Source organism: Physcomitrium patens, chromosome 22 (genome assembly GCF_059467195.1).
Source record: "Physcomitrium patens ecotype Gransden chromosome 22, ASM5946719v1, whole genome shotgun sequence".
Classification (NCBI taxonomy): domain Eukaryota; kingdom Viridiplantae; phylum Streptophyta; class Bryopsida; order Funariales; family Funariaceae; genus Physcomitrium; species Physcomitrium patens.
In genome coordinates this window covers 9,083,928-9,110,727 of record NC_143431.1, presented here as the reverse complement: position 1 = coordinate 9,110,727, position 26,800 = coordinate 9,083,928, and the positions used below count along the sequence as shown (strand labels likewise).

At 34.5% G+C, this 26,800-nt stretch overlaps 1 protein-coding gene across 1 annotated transcript; it reads left to right on the top strand.

Moving 5' to 3' along the window:
* Positions 1 to 22,361: 22,361 nt before the first annotated feature.
* LOC112275092 (putative transcription factor PosF21) lies at positions 22,362 to 26,323 on the top strand. The gene is made up of 4 exons (XM_024505094.3): positions 22,362 to 24,104; positions 24,283 to 24,415; positions 24,948 to 25,032; positions 25,216 to 26,323. The coding sequence occupies exons 1-4, from the start codon at positions 23,260 to 23,262 to the stop codon at positions 25,530 to 25,532; spliced, it is 1,380 nt and encodes a 459-aa protein (XP_024360862.1). The 5' UTR covers positions 22,362 to 23,259; the 3' UTR covers positions 25,533 to 26,323.
* Positions 26,324 to 26,800: the final 477 nt, after the last annotated feature.

Here is a 26,800-nt window from a genome sequence, read left to right as displayed (position 1 = left end):
AAATATGGAAGACTACATGGACTCAAATATGTGGCAAAAGCTCAAGGCAATATGCGACATCAGATATCACTGTAGAAATGTGGAAAAGTCAAGGCCACCGAGGTGCTAGTTTATGGATTTTAGTTGATGTAATAAGTGATAAATTGAGATTGGAGAGTAATACCTGATCACCCTCCCGAAAGGTCTTGAGTTGTTGTTGGTTAGTCACATATTACTTTTGTCGATTCTGTACAATAAAGAAGTCGTATTATGCTTGTTGTAAGGCCATTGTAAGGTATTGTATAAATTATTCTATTATCAAGTTGTTGGTATCCATGGAATGATAGAAAATCACTAGCATAATTGGATGTTGACTAATATTAAAAAAAAATAGTGAATGGTTGATACTTGCTTGAATACTATCATTATAAGCAAATTCAAAGGATTTCAAGTATTCATCTCAATCATTATGATGAATTGCCACAAATGCCTACAACATATCTTCTAAGGTCTAATTTGTATACTCTATTTATTCATTTGTTTGAGGATGGAAGGCTATAGACATAGGAAGTCGTGTGCCTAGTAGCTTAAATAAGGCTTATCAAAAACTTCTCGTGAAGTGTGGATCCCGATTTAGAATGATGACCTGAGGCAATCTATAGTTACAAAAGATGGTATCAAAGAAGACTTGTGCAAGCATTGAAGTATCAATATCCAAGCACAATGCGGCCAAGTGAAGTTGCTTCGAGATTTGATCTACAAAGATACTAACTGCAATATGATTAAGAGGTGTCTACAGCAAACACATAATGAGATCTATAGTCATCTGCTCCTAATATGTCGTAGATAGTGAAATTGGTTGCAATAATCTAAAAGATGGTGTGTTGTATACTTTACTACATTGATATGACTCATAGAAGCATACAAAGGCTCGAACAATACAATCCAAACTTGTCCAAAATCATATCCTTGAAATCCGTTTTAAGATCTTTTTTCATCCCAGATATCCAAATATTGAGATGTCATGTCCCTCTTGAAGTATGCACGTCTAGATTTTAGTATTGTTGGATATATAAATTTACTTCTTGAAATAGAACAAGCCTTCATTAAGAATATAATCTTGATAATGTATATTACCCACCTTCAATTGATTGCTAATCATCTTCAAATAAGCATCGCGTTGCGAAGCTTCCTTCCATTCTGTCTCTTTAGTTAGATCTAAAATGATACTACTAATGGTAGCGATTTCTACCTTATCTTCTGATTCGTCCTTCAAGTCTAGACTCTATGATAAACTATTTGGTACAATATATTGTCACCCTTGTTTAAACTCAAGCTGAATATCAAAAAATAATAAATTATTCTTTCCAACGATGATGTTACAATTTCATATTTTTTAGTTATAAATCATATAGCAAGGATCAATGGTCAGTTCAAATAACAATTGGCTTTTCTAATAGATAGTGTTGCCACATCTTTCTAGCATATACAATCACTAATTGCTCCCGATCACATGCAAAGTAATTACACTCTACTATTTTGAGTTTGTATGATTCATATGCTACATGTTGAAGGCCTATATCAAAGTCTTATTGAAGGACCATTCAAATAGCAAAGTTAGAAGCATCAATGTTAAGTGCACAAAGGAGATTAGAATCATATAGTTACAATATTAGAGCAGTAATGAGTACATCCTTCAACTCATGAAAGGTATTTTTTTGCTCCAATTTCTATTCAAATAGACAATCCTTCTCCAATATGTTTGTCAATAAGGCACCAATGTGAACAAATTGCCGAACAAAACAACGATAGTATCGAGCAAGGCCTAAAAATGAGCAAACTTCAGAAGCATCTTTGGAGGATAGCCAATCCTCTATTACTTTTATCTTATCTTACTCCATACGCATAAATGTGGAGGACACAACATGCCTCAATAAAGTGACTTTTAACTTCCAAAGTTTATATTTTGATTAATTGCAATAAAAACAGCTATCTTACAATTGACATAGCATCTTTCATAGATTTTGCTCATGTTTTTTAGGGATTTTACTCTATACAAGGATATCATCAATGAAAACCACTACATATTGTCACAAATATATTTATTTATGTCAAAAGTTACTTATATGATTAGGTAGAAGTAGATAAATATAGATTAATTTCATAAAGTCTTCTAAAAAAACTTCTTAGAAGCTTCATAGATATGGTTTTGACTTTAGATGGATTTATAGAATAGAAACTTGGCCAACAAGTTAATCACATATTGGTAACTTATGGAACAAATTAATTTTGTATAGTAACTTGTGGAATAAGCTAACTATGTGGTGCTTATGTAAATAACTTATCTTAAAAGTTAAGACATGTAGCTAGCAAAGTTAAAATATTTTGGAGGTCCTATAAGACATCACTACGTAGCTTCTAGTTAAAAGTATATATGGAGGCAAGAATGAAGCCTTCTTCACTCTTGTCAATGACTTTTTAGTCCATAGTCTTATTTAAGGCTTTTTAGTTTTTTTTTTTTTTTTTTTTTTTTTTTTTGGCAATAGCCATTCTAGTTTAATATTATATCACTTTTTGAATGACTTTTTAGTTCTCTTCAGTGATATAAGAGTATGTTGAGGATTTTCTTTCTTTGAGATTCATGTCATTAATAGTTTAACAAGAGTAATAACATACTATTTTTATCTTATTTTAGAAGTGAGTGGATTATCCTACTTCTATTGTTGTATTTTAAAGGTTGTGATTTCTCCACCTTTGAATAAAAAATCTTATTTTTTAACACTAATTTTTTTCTTAAAGAGAGTGGATTACCCCTCTTTGTGAAAATTTTTATTACATGTTGCAGATTATCCTCCTTTAATTTAATTTTAAGAATTTGTTTGAGTTATCTATGGAAGAAAAGATTATAGATGCTACTCCTAGTAGAAGTAAAAATAGATTTGTAACTATTGCAAATCTTCACAAGCTTATCAATACTCTTAGGGTAGAAATTTCATGCATTATCAACATCAACTATGGAAGCACTAATTCTATATCTATAGAAAAAGTTTAGAGTCTACATCAAAAAGTTATGCAATTGAGGAAAATAAGTCAATCTTCCTCACAACCAAATTTAGGAGGTCTTACTTCTACAAGTTCAAGAAAGGCAAGAATTAATATGCTCAAGAAGTTTGTTGGAATAAGATCAAAATTTTGAAGGTTTTTATAACAAGTTAAGGTTACATCCTTTCCAATACATAGATGGATTTACTCAAGTCAGCTTCATAGGCACACTTCTATTTAGAAGTGTTCTTTCTTGGTTTGTACCTTTAATGGAAAATGATTCATGACTTCTTTATGATTTAAATTCATTCTTAGAAGTGTTTATGGCTGAATTTGGAGAAAGTGATTGAGAACAAGAAGCAAAGATGAAACTCTCATCTTGATGATAAGGATCACAATCAGCCACCACATATGTTGTTAAATTTCAAAACCTCACTTGTGACATGGATTGGAATGACAAAGCACTTATCAATTAATTTTGATATTGATTGAAGGATAGTATCAAAGATTTGTTATTAATAATACAAAAAGCAAAATCTTTGGAAAAATTTATTGCTCAAGCCATTGTCACGGACACAAAATACAGACTTGAAATCTAACAAGAAGTTCAAGAAGAAGTGGCAGAATTAGATTAAACAGATGAGTACAAGAACAACACCAGAAAGGTGAGCTAGAACTCCAAGAGATGTGTTGTCGAGACTGAAGAACTCTTCAGCTTCGATCCCTATATATACTCCTACTTAGAAAGCTTCTCGAGCTACTTCTATTAACTAGGAAGCTTCTAGAAGGTTCCAGAGGCTTCCTTTCTAGAAGGTTCTAGAAACTTCTCGAGCTACTTCTATTAATTAGGAAGCTTCTAAAAAGTTCTAGGGGCTTCCTTTCTAGAAGCTTCTAGAAACTTCTCTTCTATAAGGTTCCAGAGACTTCCTTTCTAGAAGCTTCTAGAAACTTCTCTCTAAAAGGTTTCAGAGGCTTCTCTTCTAGAAAGTTCTAAGGAATATGTCTCTAACATCACCTCCTCCTTTAGCTTCGAGGTCTCTGAGAAGCAATGTTGTTGATCAGTACCAACGCAAGAAAATGAAGATCTGTCGCATAACTTCTGCTATGAACTCCAACTGTTGTTCACGAGGCAAGTGGTTCATCGACCCTTGAAGCCAACGGTAGTAGCCCACGCCTTCGACTTCTGACCAAGCATGAACTTCCATGTTCTTATTGTGAAATTGTCCTATAAACACGCCTTCTGGCTAACCATCGTAAGCAGGCTCGATCTCAAATATGATCACTAGTGATTGGTTACTCGGTATCCTCTGTCGTCGTCGTGGTACATGTAGTTCTTCATCTCGGGGTCGCCTTCGTGAGCTACTCGGTTGCGATACTCTGACTGGCATAGTATCTATCTCTTGGCTATCCATATCAAAAGACCAAACTACGATCTATCTTGGAGAAAATAACTACATCAACTACGAATTTTGTTGGTGCTCTCCCCTTTTCTTATATTGTTGGGAGAACAAGCTTCAGAAAGAAGCTATCATCGAATTGATTTAGGTTTATCGGGATGTCGTTGATGAAACTCCTGTACCTTTTGTGGCACATTCGCAAGATTTTCAGTTGGCTCCCACGTTCGCTCATTAATGTCATAGCCGCACCAATGAACAAGATATTCTAACTTTTCCCACCTTCGCCGTGAATCCAATACCTTTTCAACCTCGTATTCTTCATGGTTCTCGATTTCAATACTAGGTGGCGGACATTGCACTCTTCCAGGAAAAGATGACTCTCGATAAGGTTCCAACAGAGAAACATGAAAGACTGGATGTACCTTCATAGAAGCTGGTAACTCCAGCCGGTATGCCACTGGATTAATTTGCTTCTGGATAATAAATGGTCCCAATCTTCGATAGTCCAACTTATCACATGGTCACTTGGTCTTGATATTTCGTCGAAGAAGCCAGGCTTTGTCTCCAACTTTGAAAGTAGGTGCTTGATTCCGAAATCTATCTGCAGACGTCTTATAGGATTCTTGAGCGGATTGTAATTGAAGCTTCAACATAGTTTGAAGCTCCGATAGTTGCTTCGCAAATCCTTCAGCTGCTAGATTGTTATTTGTTGATGGACTCAATAAATCAAGCTTCGGATGATACCCATAGTTGAAAAAGAATGGCGTTTGTTGAGTCGATGCATGGAGGGTGTTGTTATATACAAACTCGGCTAGCGGTAGATATGTAGTCCAATCGTCTTGCTGATAGTTGATGCTGCATCGTAAGTACTGCTCCAAGACTTGGTTCACCCGTTCCGTTTGGCCATCAGTTTGAGGATGAAAAGCTGAAGAAAGCTTAATATCCACCTTCAATATTCCAAAGAGAGATCTCCAAAACTTTGACACGAACTGGATACCTCGATCTGATATGATATCATCTGGTAGTCCATGATATCGATACACATTATTGAGAAAGAGTCTTGCTGTGACTTCACTGGACGATGTCTTCTTACAAAGAACAAAGTGTGCCATCTTCATAAACCGATCTACCACAACTAAGATGCTATCAAATGAGTTTGATGATGGCAAGTCCGTGATGAAATCCATAGAAATTGAAGACCATGGTCAACGTGGAATTGGCAATGGCTGTAGAAGTCCATAAGGGCGATGCCGAGGATTCTTGGATCTTGAACAGATATCACAGGAGAGGACAAAATCTTTCACATCCTTCCATATTTGGGGCCACCAAAAATCTCCGGAAATAAGCTCCAAGGTCTTGTTGAATCCAAAATGTCCCGCAGCTGGAAAATCATGGCGAGATTGAAGAACTCGGAGTCGTGCTAGTCCTTTTGGAATGTACAATCGCTCTTCAAAGTATAAAAGATCTCCTTCCACCTTGAACTTGTCGTCATTGGTACGTTGCTTGATATAAATGGCTACTGAATCTTTAATGGTCATAGCACGTACCTGGTTTAGGAAGTCAGCATCAAATGATACAATAGTAGTACAAAGTTGAAATCTCTCTAGCTTCAATAACGTTGTACATTGTTGATCAAACGCTGCTTCTCCAGCCTTTGGTACAAGATATGATCTCCTTGATAAAGCATCGGATAGTCCTTGCTGCTTTCCAGGTCGATAAGTGATAACAAAATTGAATCTAAATAGCGACATATTCCACCAAGCTTGACGCCGATTTAAAACTCGAGCCGACATGAAATACTCCAAATTCTTGTGATCCGTATATACGGTCACTGGATGTGCAGCTCCTTCAAACAAGTGACGCCATTCTTCGAAAGAATCCACTATAGCAAGAAGTTCCTTATCACGGATCTCATAATTGATTTCAGCAGCAGAGAACTTTCGAGAATAGAATGCAACTGGATGGAGCTTCTTGTCTTCACTCATTTGTGAAAGCACAGCTCCCAAAGTAAAATCTGAAGCATCAGTCTCTAAATAGAAGGCCTTTGTAAAGTTTGGATGTATCAAAATTGGAACTGTAGTAAATGCTGTCTTCAAGTCTTGAAACGCCTTCTCCGCCAAAGATCCCCATTCCAACTTATCCTTGCATGCTAATCGAGTGAGAGGAGCAACAACTTGAGAATAATTCTTGATGAAGATCCGATAGAAGTTAGCAAAACCAAGAAAGTATTGTACGTCTCTAACCGTCTTTGGAACCTCCCAAGACATGATTGCTTCTACTTTCTTGGGGTCCATCTTCAAACCTTCTGTAGTCGCAATGAACCCCAAAAATTCCATCTCCGTCTGGTGAAATAAACGCTTTTCTAATTTGGCATATAGTCCTCGCTTGCGTAGTTTCTCCAAGACCAAACGAACATGCTTTTCATGCTCTTCCTCGTTTTTAGAGAATATTAAAATATCGTCCAAGTAGATGACAACAAAATCGTCGAGGTGTTCTCGAAAAATGTCATTCATCATATGTTGGAAAACTGCTGGAGCATTGGTAAGACCAAAAGGCATGACATTATACTCAAAATGACCATACCTTGTACGGAATGCTGTCTTCCACTCATCTCCTTCCTTGATTCGTACGAGATTATAAGCTCCCCTTAGATCAATTTTTGTAAAGATCTTCGCACATCCAAGTTGTTCTAAGAGACTAGAAATCAAGGGTAATGGGTAACGATTTTTCTTTGTTACCTTGTTGAGGCCTCGATAGTCCACACACATCCGTAATGATCCATCTTTCTTCTTCACAAATAAGATGGGTGCTCCAGCTGATGATTTTGAATGACGAATGAAGTTCTTGGCTAGATTCTCATCGATGTACTTTCGCAACTCTGCCAATTCCGTTTGCGATAGATTGCAGATTGGACCAAAAGGTGGTTGTGCTCCTTCTTGCAAGTCTATGGCACAATCATATGGTCGATGTTTTGGTAGTATGTCAGCGTTCTTCTTTTGAAACACGTCTTCAAAATCCTTATATTGCTCCGATATACTTGCTGTTGAAATCTTCTCCTCGGTAGTTGGAGCCGCATAAATGACAAATGAAGTACCTACCTTAGATGATCTTACAAACGCTCTTGCTCCAATGAATAAGGATTTCTTTTTTCGAGGTTTTTTACTAGGTTTTTTCTTGGATGATTTTGTAGAAAAAGTCATCTTCCATAACCTCCAATCTATCAATGGATTATGTTTTTCCAACCAAGAAAGACCAAGAATAATATGATTTGATGGGGTTCTAATAATATTAAAAATAATATGACTACTATGGTCTTTAAACGTTACTTCTATAGGTTTTGATTCATGGGTGATACTACCAGACAATAAAGGTCGCCCATCTATGACCTCAATATGAACAGGTTTTGATTTTTGTACTAAAGGGATTTTATGACGCTTTGCAAATTCTTCGTCTAAAAAACAAGCAGATGCTCTTGAGTCTAGTAGTGCTAAGGTTCTTAGTTTTTGAGGGCCGATAAACAGAGGGATTGTAAAACAAAGTGCAGGTTGGGCAAAAAGAAAGGAACCTGATTGTTGTTGGGATATTTCATTGTTCAACCGCACGGTTCCTACTGTGGCTGGGCATCCTTGTTTTCCTGAACGAATACTCCCCTAGTCTTGACTATGCCTCGATTTTGCTTTTTGGGGTAGTTTCCGACTTAGTGGCCTTCTCCACCGCAATATAAGCATAAATTTTCCTCCATACGTCGCTTTTTTTCTTCTATAGTAAGAGATTTGACATGTACCGCATCAATTTGCATGTCTTCCACCTCTGAATGCAAATTCACACTGCTTGTCGACATAGTTGGAGCATGGCGAATTGTATGTTGTCTTGAGCGTTGGTCTTGGCGACGTTGGAATAGGCAATTATCGCACTTCACAGCTTGGTTAATGGCTTCATTGAGCGTTCGTGGATTAGGAAGAGTTAATAGCAAATCCTTCACATCATCTCTTAAACCCCAATAGAATTGACTCATCAACGCTTCTTCATCCCAATTGATGTCGCATACTAATTGCCTGAAATCCGAAGCATAGACTGATGTAAAATGCATCCCCTATCGTAGCGACCGGATCTTTGTTGTAGCCCATCGAACCTTATCATGTTCACCAAGTGCTTTCGCAAATGCTTCCAAAAAGGTTTCGAAGTTGTTTAATATGGATGATCGTTTCTCAAACAAAGGAGCAAACCATGATAGGGCTTATTCCGTAAGTAAGGTTCCAACAAGCCCAATACGTGACTCCTCCGTTGGATATCGTTCGAGCTATAAAATTGTTATCAACCTGATTTGATTGACAAATCCTCAAAACTTGGAACGTGTTCCATCGAACTTATCTGGAAGGCTAACTCGAGGCTCCTTATGTTGTAGAACTAGTGGTTCTTGTCGAACGTGAGGTAAAGTTGTTTCTCCAAGTGCAGAAGTTTGAGGCTGGTGCAGTTTAGATTATGCTATCCCAGATACTCCATCATTATGAAGCCTTGCCACCACTCCTTCAATCTCTGCAGTTCTTTGTGATAACGTAGCGAGGGCATTCATAATAGCATCTAACTTAGACTCCGAACTTTCTGTCATACTAATGTCTTGACCTTCGGCTATTCTAAAAGAAAGACAAAAATGACTCTACAAGAGGCAATATTGGTTTATAGGAGGGTAATCTACAACCTATAAAACGCCGTAAGAATTTCAAGAAGAGGGGTAATCCACTCTCTCCAAAAAGAATAAGACTCCAATATTGTAACAGAAGAAGTATCAGTTTAGAGGAGGGTAATCCGCAACCTCTAAAATGCTAGTATAACTTCAAGTAGAGGGGTAATCCATACTCTACTAAGAAAGAACTAGCTCTGATATCTCAAGTTAGTGCAGTCTCGACAAACTGTCACGAACACAAAATACAAACTTGAAATCTAATAAGAAGTTCAAGAAGAAGTGACAGAACTAGATTAAACAGATGAGTACAAGAACAACACCAGAAAGGTGAGCTAGAACTCCAAGAGATGTGTTGTCGAGACTGAAGAACTCTTCAGCCTCGATCCCTATATATACTCCTACTTAGGAAGCTTCTCGAGCTACTTCTATTAACTAGGAAGCTTTTAGAAGGTTCCAGAGGCTTCCTTTCTAGAAGGTTCTAGAAACTTCTCGAGCTACTTCTATTAACTAGGAAGCTTCTAGAAAGTTCTAGGGGCTTCCTTTCTAGAAGCTTCTAGAAACTTCTCTTCTATAAGGTTTCAAAGACTTTCTTTCTAGAAGCTTCTAGAAACTTCTCTCTAAAAGGTTCCAGAGGCTTTTCTTCTAGAAAGTTCTAAGGAATATGTCCCTAACACCCATTGCATACAATAATTGATTATTTGAAAGGCGTAAAGAACAAAGACTTGGCTGGAGAAGAATAAGTCAAGTAATGGTAGCAACTCCTAAGTTTTTTGAAACAAATTCATCAAGGCCGAAACTAATGCAAATGCATATGATATATTTTAAATCTCTCACAGAGTAGGAAAAGACCTGATATTGCTAAGAGGGTTTATATTTATATTGTGGAAAAGCTAAGAAAACTGCTCAATATTGTTCAAAGAAGCAATGCAATTTTAAAATGAGGAGCACAATTACCAAAGAAGATAATGTGTTAGAAAACGAATTTCTCTAGCTATAATAGAGACCATGCGGTTGGAATGATATGTAATACCTAGTAAAGGTCATATTCTCTCTTTAGATCCTTCACCCTATTTTACAAGAGATGTATGTTTAGGACCTAAAAATCACAAAGTCTTTGCCTTATTAGATTCATGAGCCTCGGCCTGTTTTATAGACAAAGATTTGTCAAAAATCAAAAAATACCTTTAGTCAAGAAAACTAAATCCGTATATGTAGAAGTCATAAAAGTTCGTTCATTGTTTTTTAGAAATATTACCTATGAGAGTATTCCTTTAGATGTAGCAATTAAAGATCATAACATCGTAGTAGTATTTAATGTAATAAGATCTCCCTCCAATTTGATTATTTAAGGATTATCATGGCTAGAAAAATATAACCCTCAAATAGATTGGATTTTTCATAACCTTAACTTTTTTGGTAGTATAATCAAAGATCACATTAGTAAAGTAGAAGTACATAAGTCTAATACATCCAAACTTTTAGTAGTACATGTAAGAGCTTTCATGCATGCTACAAAAAAAAGAAAATATTTTGTTATATATATTACATCCATTTCTAATGATGAAAAAATGTCAAGTGATATTCTTAGTCAATATCAAGAATTCTAAGACATTTTTTAAAAGAAAAATGATGATATTTTTCCAAAGCATCGACCTTATGATTATTCAATTGATTTGTAAGAAAGAGCTCAATCACTATTTGGACCAATCTAAAGCTTATCGTAGAATGAGTTGGTTGAATTAAAGGAATACATTGATGAGAACTTGCAAAAGAACTCATATGCTATTCTAAATTTCTAGCTAGGGCTCCTATCTAATTTGTGAAGAAAAGAAATGAATCTCTATGGATGTATGTAGATTATTGAAGACTCAAAAAGATCACCATCAAAAATAGGTATTCTTTGCCTTTGATTTCAAGACTTTTTAATCAACTCAATCAAGCAAAGACCTATATCAAAATAGAGCTACAGGGAGCATATAACATAGTTTATATCAAAGAAGAAGATGAATAGAAGACTGTTTTTTGAACTAAATATGGACATTTTGAATATAGTGTCATGCCTTTTGGACTCACAAATGTACCGACCGCTTTTTAACATCTTATGAATGATATTTTTTGTGAGTTTCTTCATGATTTTGTTGTTTGTTATTTAGATGATATTCTAATATATTCTAAGAATACAAAAAAACATGAACTTCATATTTTTTATAGAAACTAAAAGATGCAAGATTATATGCCAAGTTGAAAAAGTGTGTATTCCATACTACTCAAGTTGATTTTTTTAGGATACATCATTTTCAATGAAGGCCTTATGATGGATCGCAAGAAGGTTGAAACTATCATAGATTGAAAGATTTCAAGAATAGTACAAAATGTGTAATGTTTTTTAGACTTTACTAATTACTACTAAATCTTCATCAAGAACTTTTCTCAAGTTGGAGCTCCACTTATACATTTGACTTGTAAAGACACACTTAAGTGGAATGAAGAAGTAAAAGTATCATTTGATGCTTTAAAGAAGAAGTTTACTTCTGCACCAATTTTGTATTATATCAACTTTTTTAAGGCATTTTTTTAGAAATAGATGCATCTGACTTTGCTATTCATGCAGTATTATCACAAACGGGAATAAGTGACAAACTCTACCTAATAGCTTTTCATTCCAAGAAATTTTCAACAATCAAGTCTAATTATGAAATCCAAAACAAAAACCTCCTGTAATTATAGATTCATTTCAAAAATGGCATCATTATCTAGAAAACACTTCAAGTCGAATTATCATATATATGGATCATAAAAAGATCAAGTACTTCATGTTGGCACGTATTTTGAATTGTCATCAAGCTTTTTGATACATATATTTATCCAAATTTAATTTCAAGTTTAGTTATAGATCTAAAAAATAATAAGGCCTATTAAACACCATTTCTAAACGTTCTTATCTCGCACCAAAAGATGAAGATGCATCTTTTGATCAACAAAGAATAATTTTCTTAAAGCTTAAGCATTTTTATCTTCAAGCAATAAAATCAATATAGATTTTTGATTCAATCTTTGCTAAGCAAATTCAATCAAGTATGTCCTAGAATCCTCTTATACATGATATCAAGAATACTTCCTCTAAGCCATATAATACTTCAAGGTTTGAGTTCAAGAACAAGTTGCTATATTTTGAAGATCGCATATGTATTCGAGAAGGCAAGACACAACTAAGTGTCCTTCAAGCTTGTCATGGTTTTTTAGGAGCTAAACATTTTAGATACAACAAGACTTTGGAGCTAATATCAAAAGATGTTTGGTGACCACAAATGTGAAAGGTGATAAAAGACTTTGTCCAATCATGTGATATTTGTTCAAAATCAAAAACTCCTTGTCATTGACTCTATAGACTTCTTTAACTATTATAAATTTTAAAACGACTATGGTCTTTTGTTTCTATAGATTTTATCATGGATCTTTTAATCTTAGGTTTATATGACTCTATATTTTTAATCATAGATTGCTTCACTAAAATGGTATATTTTATACTATATATAAAATCTATTTCATATGAAGAAATAGCTAAGTTCTTTATTAACAATATCTATTGCTATTATAGAATATCAAAAGATATTATATCAAATATAGAAATTTAATTTATATCAAGATACTAAAAAATCCTATTTAAGATTTTAAAGGTGGATATAAAGCTTTTTTTGATATTTCATCTTCAAATTGATGGATAAATGAGACAAGTGAATCAAGTTCTGGAGTAGTATTTGAGGTGTACCATCAATTATCATTAAGATGATTGGACATCTGTTTTACCATCGATAAAATTTACATACAATAATTCGATATATTCTTCTACTCAAAAAATATCTTTCTTTATCAATTATGGTTATCATCTACGATTTGATACTTTAGACTTTTCAAAAGTTGATAATCTTGTGGTGAAAGATTTAGCAAATTATTTATCAAAGTTATATGCAACAATAAAGATACAATTAAAAGAAGCTCAAGAACGACAAAAAACCAACACAAATGCTTATTGCAAGGAACAATCATAATTCAATGTAGATTACAAGGTATGGTTACTTTGTCACAATTTTAAGACTATTTGTCCTTATAATAAGTTGGACTATTATAGGTTAGAACCTTTTTTTTATTTGTAAATAAATCAATCATATTGCTTATTGATTATATCTATCAGAGCTTATGAAGATCTACCTTGTACTTTACAAGTCCCTTTTTAAGCCATATAAGACAATGAATATCTCAAGAAGAAGACAAATGCCACCTTCTCCTATAAAAGTAGATAATAATCAAGAGTTCGAGGTGGAAGAATTCTTAGATTCAAGGTGGCACCAAAATTGGTTAGAATATCTTGATCATTGGTATGGATATGATATTAGCGAATGTACATGGAAGTCAGTAAAAAAATCTTGCAAATGCAACAAAGAAGGTTGAGGTTGTTCTTCAACAACATCCATCAAAATTAAAATGAAGAATTGCAAAGATCCATCATAGATGATGACTACTCCTCATAGAACTCGTCTCTAGAAGAAGATATAATATCATGGACATGTACATTTATTCCAATGGTTATTTATATGATTAGGTAGAAGTAGATAAATATAGATAAATTTCATAAAGTCTTCTAAAAAAGCTTCTTAGAAGCTTCATAGACATGGATTTGACTTTGGATGTATTTGTAGAATAGAAACTTGGCCAACAAGTTAATCACATATTAGTAGCTTGTCGAACAAGTTAGTTCTATGTAGTAACTTGTGGAACAAGCTAATTATATGGCGCTTACGTAGATAACTTGTCTTAAAAGTTAAGACATATAGCTAGCAAAGTCAACATGTTTTAGAGGTCCTATAAGACATCACTACATAGCTTCTAGTTAAGAATATATATGAAGGCAAGAATGAAGCCTTTTTCACTCTTGTCAATTCTTTTCTAGTCCATAGTTTTGTTTAAGGCTTTCTAGTTTTTTTTTGGTAATAGCCATTCTAGTTTTATATTATATCACCTTTTGAGTGACTTTTTAGTTTTTTTTAGTGATACAAGAGTGTATTGAGGATTTTCTTTCTTCAAGATTCATGTCCTTGACATGTAAATGACTTGAATATTGTAAATACATGTTTAGATAGTAGAGCATTATATCAAAAAAAGAGAAGATATTGACTCCTGCCTTCCGCTTGAAATCAGAGAGAAGTAATTGAATGAAGTACTATGATGCTATCCTTTGCATAAAATTTTTTTCATTACTAGTGGCTAATTTAACATAATAAGTTAATTGTAAGAAATGGAAGTATAAATTTTTATTGTAATGGTATTTGATTATAGTGAGATAATACCATATTAAATTATATTAATTTATAAGTATAAAAGTATATAATCTAGTTCTTATGCATATACTCAAGTGTATAAGATAGTATGATTAAATTTTACTTTAAATAGGTCATAAGTAATTTCTATTAAGAAGATACAGTATTATGATACACTTTCACATACATACATATTTATCTAGATAAGAAGTACTAGTTAAAAAGTAAATGTAGGTAGATTTGATATTAGCTTATAATAAAGATTTTTAGAAGCTTCATAGATGCATATTTAAATTTATTCATATATATAATTGATTGATAGATTAAAAACTTACCTAACAAATTAGCCATGTATTGCATGTGTGAATAACTTGTAGTACAAGCTAATAATGTAGCGCATATATAAGAAACTTACCTTATAAGTTAAGATACATGTCTAATAAATTGAACATATGTTAGAAGTCCTATAAGAGGTTGCCATGTAGCTTTTAGTTGGATAGTATATATAAAAGCAAGAATTAAGCCTTTTTTATTCTTATCAATATCTTTTTGGTCTTTAGTCTTATTTCAAGACTTTTCAATCTTCTTATCTTTGGCAATAGCCATTCTAATTCAATATATTACTATCTTTGAATGATTTTTTATTTCTTTTGAGTGATATATTACTATATTAAAATTTACTTTCTTTGAGATTCATATCTTTCACAATTTGATAGGAATGCTAATTCATAGTCATTGTTTTGTATTAGAAGTGAGTGGATTATCCTATTTTTCTTATTGTATTTTGAAAGTTGTAGACTATTGACCTTTAAATTCACTTTTAGTTTTCTAATATTGATTGTTTTTCTTAAAAAAAATGGATTATCTTTCTTTGTAGAAACTTTGATTTGATATTAAAGATTGTAGATTATTCTCCTCTAATTTGACTTTTAGATTTGTTTGAATTATCTATAGAAGGAAAAATTATGAATGCTATTCTTAATAGAAGTGAGAATAGATTTGTAACTATTACAAATCTTTAGAAGCTTGTCAACACTTTAAGAATGGAAATTTCATATTTTTCTAACATCAATTATGGAAGTAGTATTTTGATGTCTACGAAAGAGATTAACAATGAAATTCAAAGTTTATGTTAAAAAGTTATGAATTTGAAAGAAACAATTAGATAAAGTTTACCACTAAATCCAAGGAGTCTTGTTACTCCAAACATGAAAGAAGCAAGGATAAGTTTGTTGGAAAAAGTTATATGTCTTTTTTATAACTTAAATTTATTTTTTGAATTAATATTGGTTACTTATTTTAAAAAGTGATTGAAAAAGGGTAGTGATAACTAAATTTATATTTTTATAAGAAAGATCACGTTCAATTACCATATATGTTGCTGAATTCTAAAATCTCACTTACAATATAGATTGGAATGACAATGTCCTTATTAATAAATTTTAATATGAATTAAAAGATAAAATCAAAGATTTATTGTTGATAATACTAAGATCATGCTTATTAAAGCAATTTATTGCTGAAGCCATTGTATGCAATCATCAATTCTTTGAAAGTTGCCAAAAACAAAGATTTGGCTAGAAAAATACAAGTCAAGTTATGGCAAAAACTTCTAAGTTTGTAGAAGCTTATTTTTTTTAGATCAAAGCCCATGCAAATTAATATTTTATGCTTCAAATTTTTTACAAAGCAAGAAAAGACTCATCATCATTAATAAGATTTAAGTTCATATTGTGAAAAACTTAAGTATATTACTTAATATTCTTGAAAGAAACAATGTAACCATAAAATGGGGAGCATGGTTGCCAAAGAAGGTGATGTGTCAAAAAACAAGTTTTTTCAACTATAATATGAACCATTTGGCTAAAATCTTGCATAATATTTAATAAAGATCATATTTTCTTATCAAATCCGTCACCTTATTTTATAATAGAAGTCTATTTAGGATTAAAAAAATCACAAAGTCTTTGTCTTATTAGATTGAAGAGCCTCAACTTATTTTATAGATAAAACTTTTGTTAAAAAATAAGAAATATCTTTAATTAAGAAAAATAAATCTATATATATATGAATCATAGATATTCATTTGTTGTCCTTTGGAGACATTATTTATAAAATATTTCCTTAAGATGTAGCAACTAAAGATTATAATAGCTTAATAATATTCAATGTCATTAGATTCCTATCCAATCCATTTATTTTAGGATTATCATTCCTAAAAAAGTATAAACTTCAAATAGATAAGACTTCTTATAACTTTGATTTTCTTTTCATACTTTAATTTAGAATTATATTACGCAAGTAGAAACTCATAAGTCTAATCCAACCATTTGTTTATTGATAGATGCAAGAACTTTTATGCATGCAGCAAAAAAAAGATCAAATCTTGTTATATATGCTACACCTATTTTTAATAGAAAAAAAACTTAAAATATTATTTTAAGTCAATTCTATGATTATCGAGATGTTTTTGAAAAAAAAATATAGATATTCTTCCACAACATTGTTTCTATCATTGTTTTATTGATCTTCAAGGTAAATTCAACTACCATTTAGACCAATCTATAATTTTTTAAAAGAAAATTTGGCTACATTCAATGAGTACATTAATAAGAACTTTTCTAAAAACTTTGTATATTTTTCTAAATCTCCAAAAAAAAACTTCTATTTTATTTATAAAAAAAAAAAGACGGATCTTTGTAAATATATATAGACTATCAAGAATTTCATAAGATCACCATCAAAAATAGGTATATTTTATCTTTGATGTCAAGACTTATTGATCAATTGAATCAATGAAAGATCTATATAAAAATATATCTATAAGTAATATACAACCTAATATGCATCAAAAAAAGAGATGAATGAAAGATTACATTTTGAACTAGATATACACATTTTAAATATAATGTCATGACTTTTGGATTCACAAATGTACTAACTTTGTTTCAACATCTAATAAATGATGTCTTTTATGAGTTTCTTGATGATTCTATCATCTATTATCTAGACAATATTTTGATCTATTCTAAGAATATAGAAGAATATAAATTTTGTGCTCGTCATATGCTTAAAAAATTTAGAGATATAAGATTATATGCTAAGATAAAAAATAATATATTTTATACCATTCAAGTTGACTTTGTAAGATACATCATTTCAAATGATGGCCTTATAATAGATCCTAAGAATATTTAGACTATTATTGATTAGAAAATCTCAAAAATAATTAAAAATATGTAATATTTTTAAAATTTTATCAATTATTATTAAATTTTCATCACTAATTTTTTCTAAGTTTTAGATCTTTTTTTATATTTGATATGTAAAGATAAACTTGAGTGAAATAAAGAAATTGAAGTATCTTTTGAAGCCTTAAAAATAACATTTATTTTTACACTAATTTTGTATTGCATCAACTTTTTTAAGGTATTTTTTTTATAAAAATAGATGTATCAAAATTTATTGTAGGTACAATGTTGTCGCAAATGGGAAGAGATGATAAGCTCTACCAAGTAGCTTACCTTTCTAGGAAATTTTTAATAACTAAGATTAACTATAAGATCTACAACAAAGAACTTTTTATAATATTAGACTTATTTTAAGAATGATATTATCATTTAAAAGGCACTTTTAGTCTAGTGATTGTATACAAAAATCACAAAAAACTTAAATACTTTATATTGGCATGTATTTTGAATTGTTACAAGACTTACTTGAGCATGTTTTTATGAAGTTTTCTTTTTCAAGATTACCTTTTGACTAGAAAAATAGCAAGGTCTGTCAAATACCATTTCTAAATATTCTTATCTTACACCAAAAGAAGAAAATGCAACTTGTAATCAATAAAAAATAATTCTCTTAAAAGTAAAGTATTTTCACCTTTGAATAATGATATGAATATTAAGTATTGATTCAATCTTTCTCAAGAAAATTCAATCAAATATGTCTTTTGATTCTCTTATTTATGATATTAAGAATAATTCTTTTAAATTTTATGATACTTTTAAATTTGAGTTCAAAAATAATCTATTCTATTTTGAAAGATAATTATATATTTTAGAAGGCAAAGCGTGATTATTTATTCTTCAAGCTTGTCATAATTTTTAAGTAGTAAGATATTTTGGATACAAGAATTTGATACTAATATCAAAAGATATTTGATAGCTTCAAATGTTGAAAGCAGTCAAAGACTTTGTACAATAATATAATATTTTTTTAAGTTCAAAAATTCTTTAGAATTGACTTTATAGACTTTTTAACCCATTACTTATCCAAAGTTATTATATTGAATAAGAAGATTCATTTGGTATCAAGATTTTGAAAAATTCTTTAAAAAATTTAAAATTTGATATTTGAATTATCTTTGACTTTTTATCTTCAAATCAATGGATAAAAAAAGTATATAAATTAAATTTTAGAGTAGTATTTGAGGTGTACCATCAATTACTAATAAGATGATTAGATAATTATTTTATCATTGATAGAGTTTACTTATAATAATATAATATATTTTTCTATATAATAATTTTTTTATTAATTATGATTATTATCTATAATTTATTTTTCTCAACTTTTCAAAAATTAATAATCTTGTTGCAAAATTTTATTTAAATTTTTTATTTGAGATATATGCAACAATGAAGGTATAATTAAAAGAAGCTTAAAAATGATAAAAGACCAATGTGGATGCCTTTTACAAGGAACAACCTTAATTCTACATTAGCAATAAGATATGATTGTTTTGTCGTAATATCAAGAATAGCCACCATTGTAACAACTTAGATTATTGTAGACTTAGACTATTTCCTATTTGTAAATAAATCAATGCAGTTGTTTATTTATTACATCTACTGAAGTCTATAAAGATCTATTCTATATCTCACATATCTCTTCTTGAGCCATATAAATTAGTGAATATCTTAAAAAAAAGAAAAATACTAATTCTTCTTATAGAAGTAAATAATAATTAAAATTTTGAAATAAAAGGAGTTTTAGACTCTAGGAGGTGTTGAAATAGATAAGAATATTTTATTCATTGATGTGGATATAATATTAGTGAATGTATATAGGAGCTAACTAAAAATCTTGGAAATATAATAAAGAAGGTTGATGCTTTTCATTGATGATATCTATCAAAACTAAGATGAAGAATAGAAAATCTTTGCTATAAAAGAAATGGAGTTTATGAAAGATTACATTTTACCTTCTATCTTCGTTTGTAGTTTATATGTATTTGTAATGCTAAAGAAATAGAAAATCAAAAACTAAAAAATTCAACTTAAAATCTATCATTTTCTAACTTATCAAATAAGACATTGGGCTTGTCACAGCCTTCAAAATAACATAATTAAAATGAAGATCCTAATAAATGATAAATTCTTCTTTGAATAGATGGCAAAATATAACATGTTTGGTATCATGACGTTGGAAGAGATTTTTGATGTTTTGTGATTTTATCAGAAGTAAAAATAATTCTTGATGGTATTATAAATGTTTTGTTTGGAGGAAGTTACAAAGGCCTCAATAATGAGCAAATAACAAGGTGGTCTTCTTGTTCTAGAATAGGACATTATTGATGGCTGAGAAGACCTATCAACTTTCTTCAAATGTAACAAAGATTAAAATGTATCGCAAATATAATTTATTGCATCTTGAACTTTATCAATATATGATGACTGCTCCTTGTAGAAATTGTTTTTAGAAAGGGTGGTAATATGACAAACATACATACTTATTTGGATAAAAAATAATAAGTAAAAATAAATATATGTAGATTTCATATTATCTTGTGGAAAAGCTTCTTAAAAACTTCATATACACATATTTAACTTTATACATGTTTATAGTTTATTAATAGATTAGAAATATGGCCAACAAATCAGCTATGTACTTCACGTGTAGATAGCTTGTGGTGCAAGCTAAGAATATGGTATGCATATAGAAAACTTGCCTTGCAAATTAAGACACATGACTTACAAATTAAATATATATTGGAGTTTCTATAGGATGTTGTCATGTAACTTCTAATTGGATAGTATATATGGAAGTAAATATAAAGTCTTCTTTACTCTTATCAACGCCATATTAGTCTTGAGTCTCATTTCAAAACCTTTTAGTCATCTTGTTTTTGGCAATAGCCATTCTAATTTTATATATTACCATCTTTGAATGATTTTCTAGTCTTTTTAGGTGACATTGAGTGTATTAAAATTTTCTTTCTTTGAAATTCTTATCCTTAACAAACGTGGTAAGTGTCTAGGGTGTTGTAAGTCTTGATAACTATAGTGAAGTCCTAGATAAATGCCAAATAGTTGCCACCTAGTGAAAACTTATTAAAAAAGCACTAGGAATTTGTCCAAATCAATGATGATATCTTTGCGGCAAGTAGCACATAGACAATGATTTATGCCATATGTTATTGTTGCGTGCTCGTTGTGATAAGTCGGCTCTATTGTGGAGGTCTTCAATGGCATGTAGTTGACATGTTGTTCTTTATGCCTTGTATTTAGATGTTGAAATTCATAAGCTAGCCATTTATCCAAGTCTAATGATCTTTCGAAAGACTCTCAAACTCGTTGGCATAGGATTTTCCTAACATCCATTAATGAAACTCATGTTGATAGGATTTCCACCTTCTACTCATCGCCTTAAATTCTTGTATGCTCAGACTCATACAACTTCCGATTTCTCTACCAAGATGTTTTTTGGTCACAATTTTGATTAGGCCAATCATTGAAGTCTAGCTGTACCCAAAGGCTTGGCAAGCAAATACTTGGGATTCTACTAGAGGTGGCTGCAAGACCTAACACTATGATGTCATAGCTAGGGATACATAGAGTACAAAGATGAAAGTCATTCATACGAGCTAAGATATGTGTACACTGCAGATGACAGATGCACCCCAGTACCTATCTGAGACAATGTCCTCGGCAACCTTTTATATTATAATAAGAAGAACATTAGTCCACTAAGTGCGGCGCAATTTGAACCTCATTGGGAGCACAGGATTTGTACTAAGCCCGTTTCTTATCCCTACAACGCTCATTGTCTCTGTGTGTGTCTCTCTAGCTCTTTCTTTCTTTCTTTCTTTCTTTCTTTTTAACTTTATTTTTCTCTTTTCCCATGCTGGCTCAGGAAATGGGAAACGGGGATATGATGATGTAGTTGAATTGGCAGATTGACTACTAGCAGATTGAACACCCATTTGCGGAAGAAAGCAACGGTTTTGACTGGAGGGAGGAACGAAGAGTGGCACCGCTTCAGCGGCGCAATCAAACAAACAGGGTAGTAGGCACAACAGCAGCAGCAGCAGCACCTCCAAGTCCACCTTCAGCAAGCAAGCAAAGCACAGAGATATGGAGGCTGCGGCAGAATCCAAACACATGGGTCAAGTCCACGGATGAGCAGGAGGAGCTGGCCCAGTCAGGCAAAGACCCGCTGCTGGTGGCTACAAATGGCTTTGCTTGTATAACTACCTGCAGGATTTGGGTGAGAGTTTGACATCCAAGTCAAAACCCAAACACGAGGGAGGGAGGGAGGGAGGGAGAGACAATGGGAGAATGACAGGGAGAATGGGGGAATGAATGGGCCCAGAAACCTCCTCGCCACTTCCCGGAAGCAAGGGGCCAGAAAAGTAAAAACATCCACAACCACATCCATCGGTACCATCATCGTCCAACGGTGAACAACGAACGTAGAGAGGGGAGGTCTTCGTCGTGGAGAAGGACAGACGTGGTGGTGGGAGAAGTACTACGCGGACGCTGATCCGGTGTCGTGTGAGAGACGGCGTCATGCATGGGATGGGGTGCCGGAGGAGGCTTCTTGTGGCCTTCCGCGACACGCTCCCCCTTCCAACCCCCCCAGCACGGGTAGCCCCCCTGTAGGATTGTAGCAACGCCCCCCTCTGTAGCCTCCTCTACTTCTTCTTCTTCTTGTAGTAGTATTAGTTGTAGTAGTAGTAGGGTAGCCCTGTTGTTGTTGTCGTAGAGTAGCCCTGTTGTGTTGTAGGGTAGCCTCCTCCCCCGTTCGTCTCCTCCGGCTCTGGCGCTCTGGCGCTCTGGCGCTCAAGCTCATTCTCTACTACTTTGTTAGGGTGTTTCTGGCCCAGACCCTGAGCCTTTGCACACTCGACACCATCCCAGCTCATCCTTCGCTTCTCTTCCTCGTGAGACCGACGTCTACTCGGGAAGGAAGTAAAAGAGGCGTCTTTGCTGTTGGGTTGTGTTTGAATGTGAGATGGGGTGGATGTAGTTTTATAGCACAGAGTTCGGTCGTGGTGGGGATGGAAGTCGGTTTAGTGGCTAGACGACGACGACGACGCGCCAGAAGGCAAGGTTGTGTGTTGCCTCGTTCGAGTTGGGCGACGAGGTTTTGAGAAGGGTGGTGGCGGTGGTGGTGGTGAGCAGATTCAGAGGCTCGAGGGTTGGGTTTGGAGAATGCCACACTGAGGTGGCTGTTGGAGGTGTTTGGAGGGTTTGAGGAATGGGTGTGAGTGCGATGTAGTGATGGTTGTTTGTTTTGGGGAGACGAGATTTGACGGTAGCTGGTGTGCATGGGAAGTTGGAGTTGCTTTTAGCTAGTGATTTTGAAGGTGCTTGCAGAATGGCGGTGGAGTCGGGTACATTCTTGATGATTTGGTGTAGAGAGTCCAGGATAGGTTAAGTTTTTTGTGCTCCGTTTGCGTGGTGGCCGAGTGTGGCTTGGCTTAGGGTTTGGTGAGCTCCGTCTTCGGCCATTAGAGCTGTAGTGTGGTATCTTTTACTCCGGAAGTTGTAGTTGAAGGAGGTCGGCTGTTGGTTATCTCACCGAACAAAGAGAATTTTCTTTGGGGTAGAACACTATGGAGGGCCTCGGAGAAGACTACGAGGCGTTTGTGGAGCGCCTTCAGTCAGCTGCTGGTACTGCAGCGAAGGGCTCTGGGAATAGTTCCTCAAGCAATGCTGCTTCTCATCCTCCACATCCCACACAATCTCCCCTTCACCAGTCTCGATATGTTGGTTATCCGTCCACTTCGCACCCCTTCACTGTCAAGAGGGAGACGTCTCCTGCTCTGTCCGAGAGTTCAATGAGGTCGAGAGAGTCACTAGAGGTATCTATGCAAGATGCAGTGAATTCACCAGCCCCGCCTGGTTTCACAGGCTCCGGACAACCCCCACGGATTCCCAGCCCTGCTCACAATTACAGCACAGATGTGAATCGGATGCCAGAATCACCTCCACGACGAAGAGGCCATCGTCGTGCACAGTCCGAGATCGCTTTCCGCTTGCCAGATGAGGCTTCTTTTGAGCGCGAATTGCATAGCTCTGAAATGCCAGCTCTTTCGGATGAGGTTGGGGAGGATCTCTTCTCCATGTATATTGACATGGACCAGATCAACAACTTTAGTAACTCGTCCGGTCAGGCGGGTGCGAAGTCTGCTGGTGAGGGAAACAATGCGCTTCCCCCAACTTCTTCCCATCATTCTAGAAGTTTGTCAATGGAAGCTCTCGGTGGTTTTAACAACAGTAGAGCTGGATTGGGTGGCAACTATGGATCTTCTGAAGCCCCCCGGCGCCCGCGACATCAGCATAGTAGTTCATTGGATGGTTCTACCTCTCTCGATTTCGAGGGTTCAGACAGTAAAAAGGCTATGGCTTCTGCAAAGTTATCAGAGATAGCTCTAATTGATCCCAAGCGTGCGAAAAGGTCAGCATTTTCCTTTTTTCACATCTTGGCTGCAGCAGGTTTTTCCTGACTTATCTGCTGAAGTATATGTTCTTTCGTGAAGCTTCGATTCATGTGCTCAACCCTCTCCTGTATGTGTTCCTTCGAGATAAAATTACCTTAGCTTACCCCCTCAAATGATGCTCGTTTTATTTCTCAGGATATTGGCCAATCGGCAATCAGCGGCCCGTTCCAAAGAGCGAAAGATGCGTTACATCTCAGAGCTGGAACGTAAAGTGCAGTCCTTGCAGACGGAAGCCACGACTCTCTCTGCTCAACTTACACTGCTGCAGGTATTTACACCTGACTTTATATTTTGGCAATAGATTACTCTTCCGCAGTTCTTTCATTTAGTTGTCAATGGGACACATCCTGAATCAAACAATCTGGGTACTGCAGTTGGGACACTTCAGCAGTGATGAGGCAGTCAGTATTGCGTGCAATTTGATTGCAATCGTTTCTCTTCTTCATCTAGTAGCACTTTATTTGCATCAGTTGCTTGCCGAGGAAATTACGTAGACTTGCAACCGTTTCTTTTTCAGTCTACTTTTCATAGTTTGTTTTCTCTTGTCTTCATTAACAAGGTTTGTTCAGGTCGTGGGTTAGGATTGGTCTGAACCACGTTGACTGAAACACTTTCATCTCCATTATTTACAGACCTGTCAGACGTTGACAACCAGTATCCGACTGCTGTACTCTGTTGACTGAAGACTTTCAAACATTACTTCGTGTCGCCAGAGAGTCAACTGTCTCTTACTTCAGGGTACTGGTCTGGTTCACATTTTAGAGCTTCTCACATTTTTCTGTGGCTCTTCTGTTGTGCAGAAAGATACAACCAGTCTGACTACGGAAAACAGCGAGCTGAAATTGCGGTTGCAGGCTATGGAGCAGCAGGCTCAGTTACGGGATGGTACGCACGAAATTTTCCAAGTTTTTTTTCTCTCTCTCTCTCTCTCTCTTTTCTTTTTTTGTTTTTTTTTGTTTTTCTCTACCAAATTTATCTTCACCTGTCATTATCATTCTTGATTTTGTACTGACTACTGCCCAGATGAGCATTTCTTGGTCCTGACTGATATTTCCAATGGTGTAACAGCTTTGCACGAAGCACTAAGAGATGAAGTTCAGCGTTTGAGGGTTGCAACTGGGCAGCTCAGCAATGGTTCTGGCCAGAATTCGAGTCTTGGTGGGCAGCATGTCTTCCAGATGCAGAACCAGTCTCTAAATGTGCAACAGATTCAGCAACTCCAACAGACGGCTCTAAATAATCAGCAGCAACAGCAGCAGTCCTCCCAGCAGCAGATGCATTCTGAATACCTGCAACGCAGTGGATACAGTCTTTCATCTGGTTTTATGAAGCCTGAAGGCTCAAGCATTGCAATCAATCATGGGAATAGTTCCTCGTTTGGTTGATTCTTGCTGAGTATGATTTTTGCTTGTCTGCCCCTGGTCAACTTGTTGAAAGTTCTAGGAAAGGGTTGCAGTTTCCCCCTTTTCATCGGTGGTTTTGGACCGCCATTTCATCCATCATTTGGTTTCACCGAATAGTCGTTCTGGATAGGACCTTGACATTATGCTTTAGCTTGCTATAATGGGTGTTATAGAGGACAACAGCTACTACTTGACACAACCAGCATGTCTAAGTTTTGGGTTTGGCTTCTTGATGTTTTCATGAATTGAATTGGGGTTTAGATAATTTATTCTTTGCTGGCTGTCACAGTCTTCCATCCCAAGGACTGAAGACCATCTCAGCGCGTCTCAGCGGAGCCAAGCTTTTCTAGAAAAGCTTGAGCTACGATGAGGCAATCAAACACAGGCTGGAGTTCTCTGGGACGTTGGTGCCTGGTTTTTTCTGAGACTTACATAGATGGGGTTGCTGTGGCTGGAATTATCTTGCTGTGAGGAAACCGGGATCAAATAGTGCAGTCCTGACATACATAGAAAGTTTCTACTCAATTTTTTCAGGCCATATAGAGTTCCTCACTTCTTCGTGAAGTCTAGAGGGTCTTCACTATTAGAATATGGTTAGGTTTAGTCTCTAATATTTACTCACAGTTTTGCACACAGGTTTGCAAAATGTACCTCGCCACTACTACCAGTTCTAGGGACTACACCAGAGGACGGTTGCAGTTCCCACTTCAATGTTTATCAGGTGGCAAAATTTTTTTATCTATGAATTTTGTGCAGATTTTTTTTCTTGTAAATTGTCTTTGGAAGTTTTCTATATTTGAATAGAGCCATGCCCGTGACGTTCAATGGACGAATTGTTTTCTGGTTTCGCAGCCTTCTTCATTTCCGGAACTCTTTTGCAGTTGCTGTGAGAATTACCGTAGTTTGTTATAGATGTGACTTGTTGCACTTCGGGAGTGTGAGCAGGCTCCACGTCACGCAATACCCATAAGCTATGGTCTGATGTGGGTCGCATGACGTGAGGTCAATTCAAAGTAGCTCTGCGTTGGGTTTTGTGTTTTCGAATTCATGGTCTTTACAGAAAAGACTTGCATTTGTTTAATTTCAAATTTTAAGTGTTTTATTACATGGAGTGCGTGGCATTAATTTATTCTTCATTACAATTAATTTCTTTGCTGATGAAATTAGTTACCAATATCTTATCTACCTGACATATTGTTCTTTTGGAAATTTCGTTCAAAAAAATAGAAACCTACAGAATCACTCTTAAA

Bases quoted from the DNA above. Each gene is read 5' to 3' on its own strand.
- LOC112275092 (XM_024505094.3), top strand. From the start codon at position 23,260: ATGGAGGGCCTCGGAGAAGACTACGAGGCGTTTGTGGAGCGCCTTCAG. The intron at 24,105-24,282 runs GTCAGCATTTTC...TTTATTTCTCAG, and splicing joins GATCCCAAGCGTGCGAAAAG to GATATTGGCCAATCGGCAAT. The intron at 25,033-25,215 runs GTACGCACGAAA...ATGGTGTAACAG, and splicing joins GCAGGCTCAGTTACGGGATG to CTTTGCACGAAGCACTAAGA.